The 15,784-nt window shown below is 31.9% G+C and overlaps 1 protein-coding gene across 1 annotated transcript; it reads right to left on the reverse strand.

The window, feature by feature from the left end:
• Positions 1-3,912: 3,912 nt before the first annotated feature.
• Positions 3,913-15,057, reverse strand: LOC143233346 (uncharacterized). Its single transcript, XM_076469507.1, has 4 exons — positions 14,967-15,057; positions 5,582-5,695; positions 4,605-4,642; positions 3,913-4,412 (listed from the first exon to the last, which is right to left on the reverse strand). The coding sequence occupies exons 1-4, from the start codon at positions 15,055-15,057 to the stop codon at positions 4,041-4,043; spliced, it is 615 nt and encodes a 204-aa protein (XP_076325622.1). The 3' UTR covers positions 3,913-4,040.
• Between the last annotated feature and the right edge of the window lie 727 nt (positions 15,058-15,784).

Genomic DNA, 15,784 nt, shown 5'->3' on the forward strand with positions numbered 1-15,784 from the left:
TGAAATAGGGACGGCTAGCGCAGATGGCCCTCTGTGTAGCTTTGCGTGAAATTCGAAAACAAACAAACAAAATGTGCAGTGTAATTTCTAAATTATAATCATTTTAGTGGAACACAAAAACATAGTGGAACCATTCCAAATCTAATATTAAGTACAAAACCTTTCTCCATTAATATTTATATCACTCATAAAAGCTGTTAAATATGATAAATTAGAGCATTTCGATGAGCCTATAGATTTGGGATATATCTTATTCTGATTAAAACATGCGATATATTTAATATAAACTGTTTATTTATTCCCTTACTTTAACAATTACACCGCTGGTGAAACGGTAGGTCTACATATTAACAACGTTGGAATCAGGAATTCGATTCCTTTCGATGGATTCAGCCAATAGCTTTATGTGGCTTTGCTTAAGAACACACACTCTTAATTCAACAACGTACATAATATATACCAAAATGTGCATTTTTCACAAAATGATCTTGTTAACACATTTTAATAACCATTTGCATTCAAACCCATTAATGCCCTTTTAAAAAAAAACTGTATTAAACACAAGAACATTAAATTTTCAAAAGATGCTTTAGAATTATAATGAGCACATCTATACTTAACAAGTTAATAAATAATGTCATAATAAACCCGTAATAACTACGTCAGCATTATGATCACCCTGACATTAAACCTGTATTAACTATGACAGTATCTAAACTATAAATGACACAAAAATGTCAAATATTATAGAAAGAATATTTCAACTGAATATTTAAAATATTTCTGGATAGTCTGCAGTGTCTATTCAGTTGGCAAGTTTATGTTATAAGTACATTTGCTCTAAGCTTCAAAGTTTATTAATGATCTGTTTAAACTTTAGCATGAAGGATCTCGAATTATATTATCAAAATAAATGTGTGAATTATTCATAAGCACTGTAGTCTTTCATAAGTCGCTATAACATTTTGACACGAGTGAGACAAGTTGTTTTACATTAATTAGTTAAAATAAACGAGCACTATATAACGTGTGTTATTGAACTTATCGTCCAGTTTTCTTCTGTTTTTTTTTAGTCTTCATTAATTGAAATATTCATTGTCTGCCAATATCTTCCAATCCATTTCGTCAACACATGCTTTGACTTGCATCGTTTTACATAGAGATGCACTCTGTTCTGGTTTACAGTGAGTTCTAATAGAGTATGTGTAAAAAGTTTACATCCTGAGAATCACTTACACACATCTTCCTGCCCTGTCGCTCACAAAATCGTGAAAAATGCTCGTGTGCTTTCCCTTCAGCTCGCGACATTTTCCACCTGTGTCTATTTACACGTTCCTGTAAACTATGATTGTATCATGTTTAGAACAACGTAAAGTCCAAATTATAAACTGTTTTGGTAAAAAATATTAAAGGATCGAATTATTGGACTCGCAAAATATCATATAGTGAAAGACTACAATACTAAAATAAAAGTTTAAACTATAGTGCTAAGTTTCCAGGTAAAATAAAAATAAGAACAAAACTGATTTAAAGTTATTTTGTTTTGCATAGGGCATACGTCATATTTAATATAAACTATTTATAAGATTAATACCTGGCATTGCCAGGTGGATTAAGGTGTTCGACTCGTAACCCGAGGTTCGCGGGTTCGAATCCCCGTCGTTCCAAACATGTTCACCCTTTTGGCTGTGGGGTCGTTCCAATGTGACGGTCATTCCCACTATTCGTTGGTAAAAGAGTAGCCAAAGAGATGGCGGCGGGTAGTGATGGGTAGGTGCATTTCCTCTAGTATTACACTGCTAAATTAGGTACGGCTAGCGCAGATAACCCTCGTGTAGCTTTGCGCGATATTCAAACAAAACAAACAGGTTAATATGTTCCCTTCTGAAAGTAACAAAGGTATAAAGATTTATAGAGTTGCCCACCTTTCTTCTTCCGGAGTCACTATACTTTTCTACTGACGATAACTATCATATAATAAAAGGTGAAATATTTGTGACCCTAGTTGTATCGGCCATAGAGCTATTTAATCATATAATATAGAATACTTCAATTCTTACATATCACGTAACAAATAGAAGTTCAAGTGGTTTGAAACTATAAATATACATATACATTTTGTTTACGATTTTATTTATAATATGTTATAAAGGGGAGAGTGTACTGACCAATAAAAATGAATATATACAGAGTGAAAAATGAATTATATTCAATGTTATAAAAGTACATGGTATACAGACAGACTAAAGTGAAATATAAACTGAATTATGAAATTCAGGTATATATAAACTGAAAAAATCGTAACATGAACATAGCTAGGAAATGTAAACAGTTGTGAAAGTGACGAATTTTGAGAGTCGTAGAAGTGAGCAGTATGTTCCCAAATACATAAGTGAAGAGTATATACAGTTATAAACGCACAGAGTTGTAAAAGTGAACAGTGCAGAGAGTCAGAAAGGAAATAATGTAGTGAACTGTGTTAGTGAAACATGTAAAGTGTCAGAGTTATAGAACTAAAGATTGTACAGAGTTATTAAACTGCAATGTGTTCATGGAGAACTTTCTCTTTCATATAAGGTGTGTGACGTTTATAGCTTGAGAAACTAAACAACTTTCAGAGCCAAATTAATAAATTATATCAGGTTCTAAGTAAATAATGATCAGTTAAGAATAGATAATTAAAACCATATTCAGTATGAATTAATTAATGTTTCATTTTGTCAAATAAAATTATTTATACGAAAAAAATGTTCGTTAACTCAAATTGTGATAATTTAGTTGCTGTTTATAAACAGAAATGAGTTACATTATACGGATATTAAAACAATAGCAAATGAAATTCAGTAGAAAATATTAGTTTATATATTTATTTATTCGCTTAATTTAACAAAATACATAATATATACCAATATGTGCATCTCTCACAGAATGACCATGTGAACACTTGTATTTTAATGACCATTTGCATTAAAACCCATTAATGCGCTTTTTTAATCCTGTATTGAACACATTAACACTAAATTTTCAATAATTAATAATGACCACATCTATAATTAAAAATTTAACACATTATGTCATTATAAACCCGTAGCAAGTACTTCAGCATTAAAATCATTATGGTAATCATAACATAAAAACTGTGTTAACTTTGATATTATTTAAGGTATAAGACTCAGAAATGTCACGATTATTGAAAATACATCTTAGTTGGATATTTAAAACATCACTGGATAGTGTCCAGTGTGTATTCCATTGGCAAGTTTGTGTTACAAGTACATTGGCTCTGTTTAAAACATCAGTGGATAATGTGCAGTGTGTATTCCTTGGGAAACTTTATGTTACAAGTACATTGGCTCTAAGCTTTTTAGTTTATAAATGTGTTATTCATTCATGAAAATTGTATTCCCTCATAAATCATTTCACCAATCTATAACATTTTGACCCTAGTGAGACAAGTTGTTTTACATCAATGAGTTAAAATGTATGTTTTTGAACTTATCGACCGGTTATGTTTTGGTTTTTACTTCTCTACGAATTACACGCAATCCATTTCGTCAGTACCCTCTTTCGTCTTCCATGGTTTCACAAAATGAGATACCCTGCCCAAATCTTCAGCGAGATTCAATAGAGTATGTGTAAAACTTTCACATTCTAGAAAACACTTACACCTATCTTCTTGCTGCTGTGTCGCTCATAAAATCATGATAAATGCTCGTGTGTTTTCACTTTAACTCATCGCATTTTCCACCTTTATTCTTTTTCTTTACATATTAAAATATGAATATACATGAAATGAGTGAACATTTTTTTCAGTTTGATTTGTATCAGTAGTGAGCATCGTTTTAGTAATTGTGTTTAGCGTAAAAAACGAAAGTCACTAGAATAAAGATATATCGGTTAGTAAAATGATTTTATTATTCAAATAAACTTATGTACAAAACAGTTATAAAATGACGAAATACATTAACGTCAACCCACGACATTCTCTGCGGTACAATAATTTCTTTGTGCAGCATTGCTGACGACTTAGTGTGTAACTCTTATTGTTTGCTGATGACTGCGTAAGCTCTAGCGATGTCTTCATCAGTTAGGAAGGGAGTGTTCTCAACTCCAATGTTGTTATTCAGATAGTAGAAATCAGGAGAGTAACAACAAGGTAAGGCTTCTTCTGGGAAAGCACACGTAAAGCTCATCTGATTGAAAATGATCTGATTACCGCAGAAGAAGCTCCAATGTCTGACACTTAGGTCACCATCAGGAAGTCTCTGTGTGTGACAGATGTGGAATATCTTACAGTCGTCATCTTCATCAGCGTAATAGTCTGAAGGAAGTCCATCGCAAAGGAAGCTAGTTGTGATTTGTCCAACAATAAACTCAGCTCCAAGTGGAAGTTCGAAAGCTGTTTGTTGAGCCTGTTCAAGGACAAATCAATATTTCATTATGTGAACTGATGCACAATAAAGCTAGTTACCACTATGGGACGTATACAGATATTACATACTAAAATCTTTTATATTTGTGCTGGAAAAGGTAATCCTAGGTTATAGTTATTATAATGTACAAAGAAAGCTGTTCAATCAATATAAATGAAGATATTAACATACCCGAAGTAAAGCAGTGGCTACAGCAACACACAAGACAGCTGAAAAAATAAACATTGTTGATAAACAACTTTGTAAACAGAAATAAAATAGCAACGAACTTAGTTAGCCGTGTATTAGTTTGACAAACATACAGTTTATAGTGTGTTACAGAACACGATCTATTTAGAAACTAATATTACCACCTACCGATTATAATGATTATAATGGCAGACTTCATAGTTACTAGAGATATCTAGTAAAACAGGAACCTAAAGACACGAAATAAACTCATGTTTAGACATAGGATAAATTAACAAATTTTTAGTCTTTTCATTCGGTGTTAAAACAATCAGGGTATTCCTGGAATATTTTATATTTATATTTTAAATATGTTAAAAATGAGAGAAGTGTACTGACAAATAAAAGTGAAAGATATACGAAGTGATAAAAGTGCGATATATACAGTGTTATAAAACTCAAGTATATAAAAACTGAAAAAAGCGTAACACGTACATAGGTAAAAAATGTAGAGTTATGAAACTTCAAAAATTACAAACTTCATAGTGGCTGAAAATTTCTTTTCAACCAGGAAAACTGAGGAAAGAGAGAAAAATTTAAACTGTAGTAAAAGCTAATCTGACGAGTTGTCTTCGTCTTATAAATGAAAGGCTTAATGATCAGGCCATCCCCTCAAACTGTTTTAGATAAAGGCATAATAGATACAACAGTATTAATAAACGTTGCTTTAGGAATAACTTGTACATAAGTCAGTTTCTGAATTGGTGATTTTAACAACAAAGTACAGCGGCATATATAATATTTCAAAAGGTTTTAAATTTATGTAGATGTTTATTAATGTTTATGTTAAAATGAATAAATGTACAATTAAAATGATGCACTAAATGTTTCTAATCAAACTGTAAGTTTTTCTTAAGCACTCACATTTCAATTCAACAAACTTAGTTCATAGAAGACAGAACTTAGGAAAATGTTCCTACCTTCAATGACAAGTCTCTGATCTCGGATCACACTTTGTAGATATTGAATAACTGATGCAAGGTGCTCAATTTTTATAGTGTTTCGACGCGAGATTCCTTGACCTTCATAGCATGCTAGGGGCAGTGTGTAATTAAATATTATTCATGTTTTATTATTATTCTTTGTATCAGAATAGCCTCTTCTCATTTGATGGTTTGTTAACACTGCCTTCAATAAATAAAATGGATCATATTAGTAAAATATACACCGTACGAAAAAGATATGCAATAAGTAATATACAACTGTTAATTAGAATAATAGAAACTACGTTTAGGCACAAATAGAAAATGTTACGTATATTACTGCACACTACTTTTACCAAAATACGTAATACACTGTACGAATAATGTCGTGTGTTTTAAATCTGCAGAAAACATTTAATATTCGAAACATGATAACATATAAATAATCCTAAATAATTATAATTTTCAACATTAATTACAATATTTTCAAAACGTTGGTAGTTTTTACAGATTTAAAGTGAAATCTGAAAATTTTACTTGTTTCTCTTTCCTCTGTGTGTTTCTTTTGAATTAAGTGCAAAGCTGCTCGAGGGTTATCTGCGCTAGCCGTCTCTAATTTACCAATGTACCGCCAACTTTTGGGCTACTCTTTTACTAACGAATAGTAGGATTGACCAACACATTATAACATCCTCACGGCTGAAAAGGTGAGCATGTTTGGTGCGACCGGGATTCGAACCCGCGACCCTCGGATTACGAATCGAACGCCTTAACACACTTGGCCATGCCGGGCCCTTTCCTGTGTGTAGCTTGGTAAAATAATATCTTATCAGAGAGATTAGAATAGCACAAAATTTAAATTTTGTGATATATTAAAAATATACATCTGTGCAATTTTATATAATATCGTATAGAAATGATTTCGTTTTTAAATTTCACGCAAAGCTATTCGAGGGATATCTAAGTTAACCGTCCCTAATTTAGTAGTGTAAGACAACTATTCATCACTACCCACCGTCAACACTTGGGATACTGTTTTACCAACGATCAGTGGGATTGACTGAAACATTATAACGCTCCCACAGCTGAAAGGGCGAAGAAGTTTCGTGTAAAGAATATTCGAGTCCGCCAACCTCGAATTACAAGTGAAGTGACTTAATCATCTGGCCATAACGATCCTTAATAAATATGAAAGGTACAAAAAGTTATAAAAGTTAAAAGTGTGCAGAGTTACAAATAGAAAGAAATATCCAAAATTATAAAAGACCAGGAATGTACATAGTTATTAATTGAGAAGTGTACTCAAGAAAAAGGAATGAACGTAGTTATTAATTGAGAAGTGTACGAAAGAAAGAGAAATGTACTTAGTTATTAATTGAGAAGTGTACTTAAGAGAGAGGAATGTACATAGTTATTAATTGAGAAGTGTACGTAAGAAAGAGGAATGTACATAGTTATTCATTGAAAAGTGTTCATAAGAAAGAGGAATGTACCTAGTTATTAATTGAGAAGTTACTTAAGAAAGAGAAATGTACGAAGTTATTAATTGAGAAGTGCACTTAGGAAAGAGAAATGTACATAGTTATTAATTGAGAAGTGTATTTAAGAAAGAGGAATGTACGTAGTTATTAATTTAAAAGTGTACGTAAGATAGAGGAATGTACATAGTTATTCATTGAGAAGTGTTCATAAGAAAGAGGAATGGACGTAGTTATTCAGTGAGAAGTGTACTTAAGAAACAGAAATGTACGTAGTTATTAATTGAGAAGTGTTCGTAAGGAAGAGGAATGTACATAGTTATTAATTGAGAAGTGTACTTAAGAAAGAGGAATGTACATAGTTATTAATTGAGAAGTGTACGGGAGAAAGAGAAATGTACATAGTTATTAATTGAAAAGTGTACGGGAGAAATAGAAATGTACATAGTTATTAATTGAAAAGTGTACGTAAGAAAGAGTAATGTACGTAGTTATTAATTGAGAAGTATACTTAAGAAAGAGAAATGTACGTAGTTATTAATTGAGAAGTGTACTTTAGAAAGAGGAATGTACATAGTTATTAATTGAGAAGTGTACTTAAGAAAGAGAAATGTACGTAGTTATTAATTGAGAAGTGTACTTAAGAAAGAGGAATGTACATAGTTATTAATTGAGAAGTGTACATAAGAAAGAGAAATGTACGTAGTTATTAATTGAGAAGTGTACATAAGAAAGAGGAATGTACATAGTTATTAATTGAGAAGTGTACTTAAGAAAGAGGAATGTACGTAGTTATTAATTGAGAAGTGTACGTAAGAAAGAGGAATGTACATAGTTATTAACTGAGAAGTGTACTTAAGAAAGAGGAATGTACGAAGTTATTAATTGAGAAGTGTACGTAAGAAAGAGGAATGTAGATAGTTTTTAATTGAGAAGTGTACTTAAGAAAGAGGAATGTACGTAGTAATTAATTGAGAAGTGTACATAAGAAAGAGGAATGTACATAGTTATTCATTGAGAAGTGTACGTAAGAAAGAGGAATGTAGATAGTTATTATTTGAGAAGTGTACTTAAGAAAGAGGAATGTACGTAGTTATTCATTGAGAAGTGTTCATAAGAAAGAGGAATGTACGTAGTTATTCATTGAGAAGTGTACGTAAGAAAGAGGAATGTACATAGTTATTAATTGAGAAGTGTACTTAAGAAAGAGGAATGTACGTAGTTATTAATTGAGAAGTGTACGTAAGAAAGAGGAATGTACATAGTTATTAACTGAGAAGTGTACTTAAGAAAGAGGAATGTACGAAGTTATGAATTGAGAAGTGTACGTAAGAAAGAGGAATGTAGATAGTTATTAATTGAGAAGTGTACTTAAGGAAAAAAGAATTATGAAAATAAAGAGGTCGCACAAACGCACAAAACCGAGTAACAAACGACGTTGTAAAACTGCACAGTAAACAGGTAACAGAGATATTGTAGATGTTGAAATTCATTCTAATTTCAGAGGATATATAACGTTTGAAGCTTTACAAACAAATGAAACAATTTTTAAAGTCAATTTAAGAAATGTTATTATTTTTAAGGAAATAGAGTTGCCTTATTTATAGATAATGAAAAAAACATATTTATATCTAGATATTTTGTCCAGTAGGTTATGCATCGAAAATTAAAGCACTGAAATTCTCATTTTACGACCACAACAAACAATTCACGCAAATATACGATGTTCTTCACAAGAGAAATATTATTTTGTTTATTTTTGTTTCGTGGAAGAGTTCTGAGACTGTCTTTCCGCCTTTTCCAAAACCGAATGATCAACCACAGTCGCTTTCTATTGAAAACAAACGTTTTTCATAAAAAAAATAGCAACTGACAATTAAAAATACAATACTTTTCTTATAAAGAAACTGCCATTGGTTGTGATAACAAAAACAATTTTCTTTATAAATAGTGGCTGGCATTGAAAATAGAATTTTTTTTACATAAATAAACAGCAATTCTGCTGGCAAATAAAATACGTTTCTCATAAGGAATAAATATTGATAAGAATGGCAAAACCTTTATTTCCATAAATAGCAACTGATAGTGAAAATATAAACCTTTAATGATAAATAAGTGACACTTGAGAGTAAAATTAAACACCTTTTACATAACAAAACAGCGTTTAATAGTGAATGCTAATTTTGTCGTGAAACAACAGAAATTGGAAGTGGAAACAAGAAATAACAATTTATAGTGAAAATAAAACAAAAAGAACTGGGAAAATAATTAAAAGGTGTCATCTGCATAATTTTAAAGGTTAAATATAAATTTGAGATATTTTCTCACTAATATTTAGTTTTCTATATAATATTAATTTGTTTAATCTTTATTTCTAATGGTTTTGGAAATAATTTCAAGGGTATCTTATACACGTTTAACATGGTAAACTCTTTGGCTTTAATGGAATTATCCTCCTCGTTCATAGCCCATTCATAAAATTAATATGTTTATTCAATATAGATTTTTGTTTATAGTTTTCATTAATTGTGTAAATGAGCAGATGCTATGAAGCTTTATCAGAATAGAAATGAAAATTTACACGTGTCTTCACTGAAAAGGATTCTTTGATTGGTTAAACCGCGATTAACAGCTTTCTACATATCCTTTCTATTTTTCTTAAGAGCCATCAATCGGTTGTATATAATATGTGGCGGTTGAACTGTGAAGTATTTATATAGAAGAATATAGAACACTCTTTAATGAGTTTAATATTTTAAAACTGAAGTAAATTATTGAAAATTTCTTTTATGTTCTTTGGATACATGATGGCTATTTGTAATTAGAAAAGTATTTTGGTACTTATTTCAATTAATTCAACTCATTTTAATAGTCATCTCATTAATGAAGTAATTATCTTTCTTCTAAATAGAAAGAAAAATAACTATTCGTTATCAAAATTTATTTTAACTCTAGAGTTGCAATTAAAAATTAGAGTATACATTGTAAACAGAAATTATACTTTATTAGAAATAATAGTCACATAAAATATGTAGTTTATTTGTATAGATCGGTAGCATAAATTAACATAGAGTGAAAATAATTTATATAGCTTGAAATAAAGCATGAACATATATGTTAATCAAACTACAAACATTTTAAGAGTGCACAATAGTGAATTCTCTCAAATAGAAACTTTCCTTGATGTTCAGCTATTCGGCTTCTTCCCACAACATCAACATCATGTCAAAGTACAAACCAATATGGCTTTATTCAAATAACCACCTATTGTATTCTTAAACACTTAATTAATTCTTGGCAAAATACTTTGTCGAAACCTCCGAGATGAGATAACAGCTTCAGTTAGGAAGTCCAAATAACAAGAATATGATGCCTTATAACCGGTGCTTTCGAAAGATGGACTTTCTTTTTCAAGGACAAACTAGCTATGACTAAAGAAAGCACAGCGTAAGATAAAGTGAATTTTTATTGACGTCATCGAAATTAGAGAGATGTATTGTTTTATAAAAAGATAAAAGTCAAGAGAGACTAACTTCAATCTTGATAAAGTGATATAAAAATGGGTTATGAAAGTTGATTAAAAAAGAACGTTAAACAGACATAATTAAAAGTAACAATGAAATATTCATAAATATATAATAATTGGTTAGTAATTGTAGTATCCGTATCGTAAATGAACCCAAATTCGTAGTTTATGCACGCATGTACCATTATTCGTACCTGCTAGCACGTGTACCAATGTACACACATGTGCATGCATCCACTGATAAACGCTCCTGTGTGCGCATGTACCATTATATCCGCACCTGCGTGCTTATGTACAAATACGTACACGTGCTCGTGCATGTATTATACTGCGTAAGAATGTTAGGCGTGTTTGTGTTTTCTTATAGGAAAGCTACATCGGACTATCTGCTGAGCCTACCGAGTGGAATCGAACCCCTGATTTTAGCGTTGTAAATCCGGAGACATACCGCTGTACTAGCGGGGGTCAAGAATGTTAGGACATTAGAACATTTTGTCATTCTTTCTGTTGTATGTGGCTAATTCTTCCATGCCATTACAGAATGTAAATTTCAGCACTGTGGTAATGTTTCACTGATCTTTGTTGATGAGTGAATGAACCAGGGTGAGAATACTTGTCATTCTATAAACTTCTCACATACTTGTACCAAGGGCATGTCATAAAGGTTCTGCTTGAATGAACATAATGATCAGTCTGAGGGTTTGAAATAATTGTTGTTTTACCTCATGCAGTGTCTATGTTTTAAAGGAAGAAGTTAGCAAGGTGCTTGTATATGGTATTAGTATATGCTAAAAAAATCAAGTTAATAGAAAGCCACACATAATCCCTGATAACAACAGTGTTTAACACTAAATATTAAGTTTTGTTGTCCTGCCAAAAAAGCTTAGAGAATTGTCATTAGTACAGAGAGTTCGTATAAATACTTTACATTATGCTGGCTGTACTCTCCGATAAACTGATGCAGACTTGAAATGCTCACCAAACACTGTCAGGTACATCCTACATGTTGAGATAAAGACAAGTAAATTTGAAACTAGGAAAGGAAGAGACAGAACACCTAAACTTATTTATACTGATGTTAAGTATCTTTGTTTATACAGCCTTCTGGACAGAAGGAAGACTGCTACTGATCTCAGGCAGGGCATAAACGACCATGTACCAACTGACAGTAAAGTGTCCAGATCTACAGTATCAAGAAAATTGAATATCTGATTGCGTATCAGTTTTTAAGAAATCTTTACCTTGATCTTCAAATATTGTTAAAAGATTGAAATTTGCTAAAAAGTTAAAACCATGACTCCTGATGATTTTAAATGGTGTTATTAATCGATGAGTCCGAGTAAGAAATAATTGGTTCCAAGATGAAAGATACTTACCACAATTTATACCTATCATGAAGTATGGAAGAGACAGTATGATGGTTTGGGGGTGTTTAACTGCTGGGATTTCAGAAAATATTTGCCAAATAGATGGAAAAATGGACCATCACAAGTACCATTAAATATTGATCAATGATGGTATAGCCAATGGTTTACGTAGTATTGATAAAGAATTCTACAAGCAAGAAGATAATTACCACAAACACTCATCAAACCTAAGCAGAAATTACTTAGGGAAGAAAGAAGCTGCTGGAGTCATTGAAGTGATGCTAATAGCTTCTACAGAGACCAGCTCTCAACGCTATTGAGCAGATCTAGGAACTGATAGATAAAAAGCATGACAAATCCAAACATTACTGCAAAAAAATCTTTATGGGAGTGTATTAGAAACACTTGGAGTAAAATCCCAAAGGGTATTTTGATTAAATATTTAGCGATAATACACGAAAGACTGTCTGTAGTTATTACAGCAAAATATTAACTGTTTGCTGAACTCAAGAATTTCCACTGAATTTCTGTTGTACTGAATATTAAGGTTAATAACATATCGATGTTTCACTTGTGATTTACCTTCCATTGTTCTTTGAAAATATCCTGAAATTTGATTTTGTCTTGTCGTAATACTTTTGTATAGTACTGTTCGATTATACGCACTTGCACGCGCATGTACCAGTATATACCCTTGTGTGAGCATAGAGTTCTGATCAAGATGATTATATAGCAAATCAGATTAATACGTTGGTTGTGGACAAGAGAGGGTTTTATATACAATGAGATTAATAAGGTGGTTGTGGTCGAGTGATAGTTTTATAAACAATTAGATTAAAATCTGGCTCAAACTGTTCAAAAATTTTAAAGAAAATTCCAAACTCAAATTCACGTGCTAATTTTTTGAATGTAAATTTCTAAATTACAACATAAGACATTATAAAGTAGCGAGTGAAAAAGACAATAATTAAACTTCACAAACAACACTTTTAGGATTATACGTTAGGTAAGAAATGTCGTTTCAGGTTTATGACGTTAAATTCTATTTCTAATAACTTGGGAGAAAAACAAAAATGAGATATATAAAAATAATTTACATATTCTTTCCTCTGTTTCTATACCAATTTCTATTTTTTGAAAGAGTTACTATCTAGTTGTTTTCAGTCTACGGTTGTTATCGTTATGATGTTAACACCCCATCAAAACCGTAATGCGAATTTCCCTTTAAATTCATCCATGGAGTAAAGTAAAAGAACAAAAAGATCCCGGCATGGCCAGGTGGTTAAGGCACTGAGGGTCGCGAGTTCGAATTCCCGTCACATCAAACACGCTCGCTCTTTTAGCCATAAGGACCTTATAATGTGACGGTCAATACCACTATTCGTTGGTAAAAGAGTAGCCCAAGAGTTGGCGGTGGGTGGTGATGACTAGCTGCCTTCCCTCTAGTCTTACACTGCTAAATTAGTGACGGCTAGCGCAGATAGCCCTCGAGTAGCTTTGTGCGAAATTCAAAACACACAGCATGCAAAATAAAAAGATATAAATTTTCTCCATGAAATAAATCAAGACCAATAAGAGGTAAATAAAATCTTGGAAATACTTAATGACAAAAATAAAAACAATGTTCATCTCTATAAAGTTCAAAGTTGTTTCTCTTGTGAAATTTATGTCCGATAATGTACTTCAGTTTGCACGTTGAAAAGCATGTAATTTATTGCCATCTAGTATTCACAATTATTACTAATATTTTTTCATCTTCTTTCTAAAGATTGTTAGCGAAAATTTAAATCTAAAGCACCATGAACAGAATGAAAACGCTTAAATGTTGACAGAAAAATGTAGTATTTAAAACTGTATTTATGAGATTAACAACAACATGAATGTCGTTATCTGAAAAAAACGTCACTATATCTTTTTATTATTATTTTTTTACTTCAGAATTCTCTGTTATGATGCTAATCCATAAACAATTTCATGTTTAGTTTCACTAGCTGAGACGAGTTCCTAATGTAGCATTTATTTCACGTCATTTATCTTATATAACAAGGACTACCACTATGTCATAAAACAGTCGCGCCAAATATGCTTGCCCTCCCAGACGTGGGGGCGTTATAATGTACTATCAATCCCACTATTCGTTGGTAAAAGAGTAGCCCAAGAGTTGGCGGTGGGTGGTGATGACTAGCTGCCTTCCCTCTAGTCTTACACTGCTAAATTAGTGCCGGCTAGCACAGATAGCCCTCGAGTAGCTTTGTGCGAAAGTCCAAAACAAACAAAAAATACTTTATTAACCACATTTTATGATACAAGATAGCGCTTTTAAATAAATGTTAGCAGAGTATTTCAATACCGTAAGCAATATTTCTCTAAAAATCTTTAAAAATAATTAATTCATAAAAGTAAAGGTTTTTACTGAAATTTCTTTAAGTACTTATGGACAACATTACAGAACACAATTTTTTTAAAGCAAGTAATGAAGATAGAGATTTCTTTGTTTGTGTTTGTTTTTGAATTTTTACGCAAAGCTACGCGAGGGTTACTTGCGTTAGTTGTCCCTAATTAAGCAGTGTGAAACTGGAGAGACGGCAGCTAGTCATCGCCACCTACTGCCACAACTCTTGGGCTGTTCTTTTACCAACAAATAGTGGAACTGACCGAAACCTTATAACGCACCCACGGCTGAAAGGGCGAGCATGTTTGGAACGACGAGGATGCGAACCCGCGACCCTCAGGTTACGAGTCGCACGCCTTAACCCACCTGGCCTTGCCGGGGCCTTAATGTTAAGTACACCCATGTGAGGGTTTAACGTTTTAGTTTCGGTGCTTTCAACATTAGCGATATTTCTTTCCCTTTCATTTTAATTTATTTATAGCTGGTAGCTGCGGGCTTTCAACACTAGAAACTAACATGCTTGTACAAGTATCTTAAAAAAACAATTTCATCTGACCTTTTTCAAGTCAAGTCTAAGTTAGCATTATCAAACTTTTCAATGACAATATATTACAATTACAAACGTATCCTTTCCCCATAAAGTGGGTACTTTCACTTGATTCGCGACTTCTTTTATAGTAAACTATAACTTCTTGACGACGAAGACCCATTTCGAAGTAAACATATATATTAGAGACGGATGATATGGGTATTAAAAACTTTTGTTTCAAACACAAAACAAATGACAACGTTTCAACCTCTTTAGATCATCTTCAGGTCGAAACGGTATTACTTTTTTGTGTTTTAAATAAAAGTTTTTAATACCCATATCAGCTGTCTCTATTGTGTAGATGGGTATATGTTTATATATATATATACACACAGACAATAGTTTCGCCAAGTCACAATCACTTATTTCTATATTGATTTGGTCTGCAATAATTTTACTGTACTTACGTTTGTCTTCAAATGGTAGTTATACTTTTGGTCCTTTAATGGCGAGTGTAAATCACGTTAATGTTAAGTACATCCATGTAATGATTTAACAGCGTATTTATGTATTATCATTTTTGGTTCTTATAAAAAATAAATATGGAAAATAAATTGCAAAATTGAAATTTGCATTCTTACAATAAAGTAAAGAAATAACTGGTACTATTGTGTTGGTCTGGATTGATTTTATTATATTTTTAGGAAGAAAGTGGCAAAGTTTGATAGAAGCTTATAAACAAATGTATGGTAAAATATAAACTATGATATAAACACAATACAAGTATTAATAATTAAACGGAACAAACTATTAAGTGTTGCAGTTGATTGTTTAGCAATACACCATGATAGAAAGTACACTATAAACAGGGTCGCGGGTTCGAATCCCGGTCGCACCAAATATGCTCA

Source organism: Tachypleus tridentatus, chromosome 1 (genome assembly GCF_004210375.1).
Source record: "Tachypleus tridentatus isolate NWPU-2018 chromosome 1, ASM421037v1, whole genome shotgun sequence".
Lineage (NCBI taxonomy): Eukaryota > Metazoa > Arthropoda > Merostomata > Xiphosura > Limulidae > Tachypleus > Tachypleus tridentatus.

Coding starts and splice junctions, on each gene's coding strand:
- LOC143233346 (XM_076469507.1), bottom strand. CDS start 15,057: ATGGGTCTTCGTCGTCAAGAAGTTATAGTTTACTATAAAAGAAGTCGC. Junction 4,643..5,581: donor TCAGAGACTTGTCATTGAAG/GTAGGAACATTT, acceptor TTATTTTTTCAG/CTGTCTTGTGTGTTGCTGTA. Junction 4,413..4,604: donor TAGCCACTGCTTTACTTCGG/GTATGTTAATAT, acceptor GTCCTTGAACAG/GCTCAACAAACAGCTTTCGA.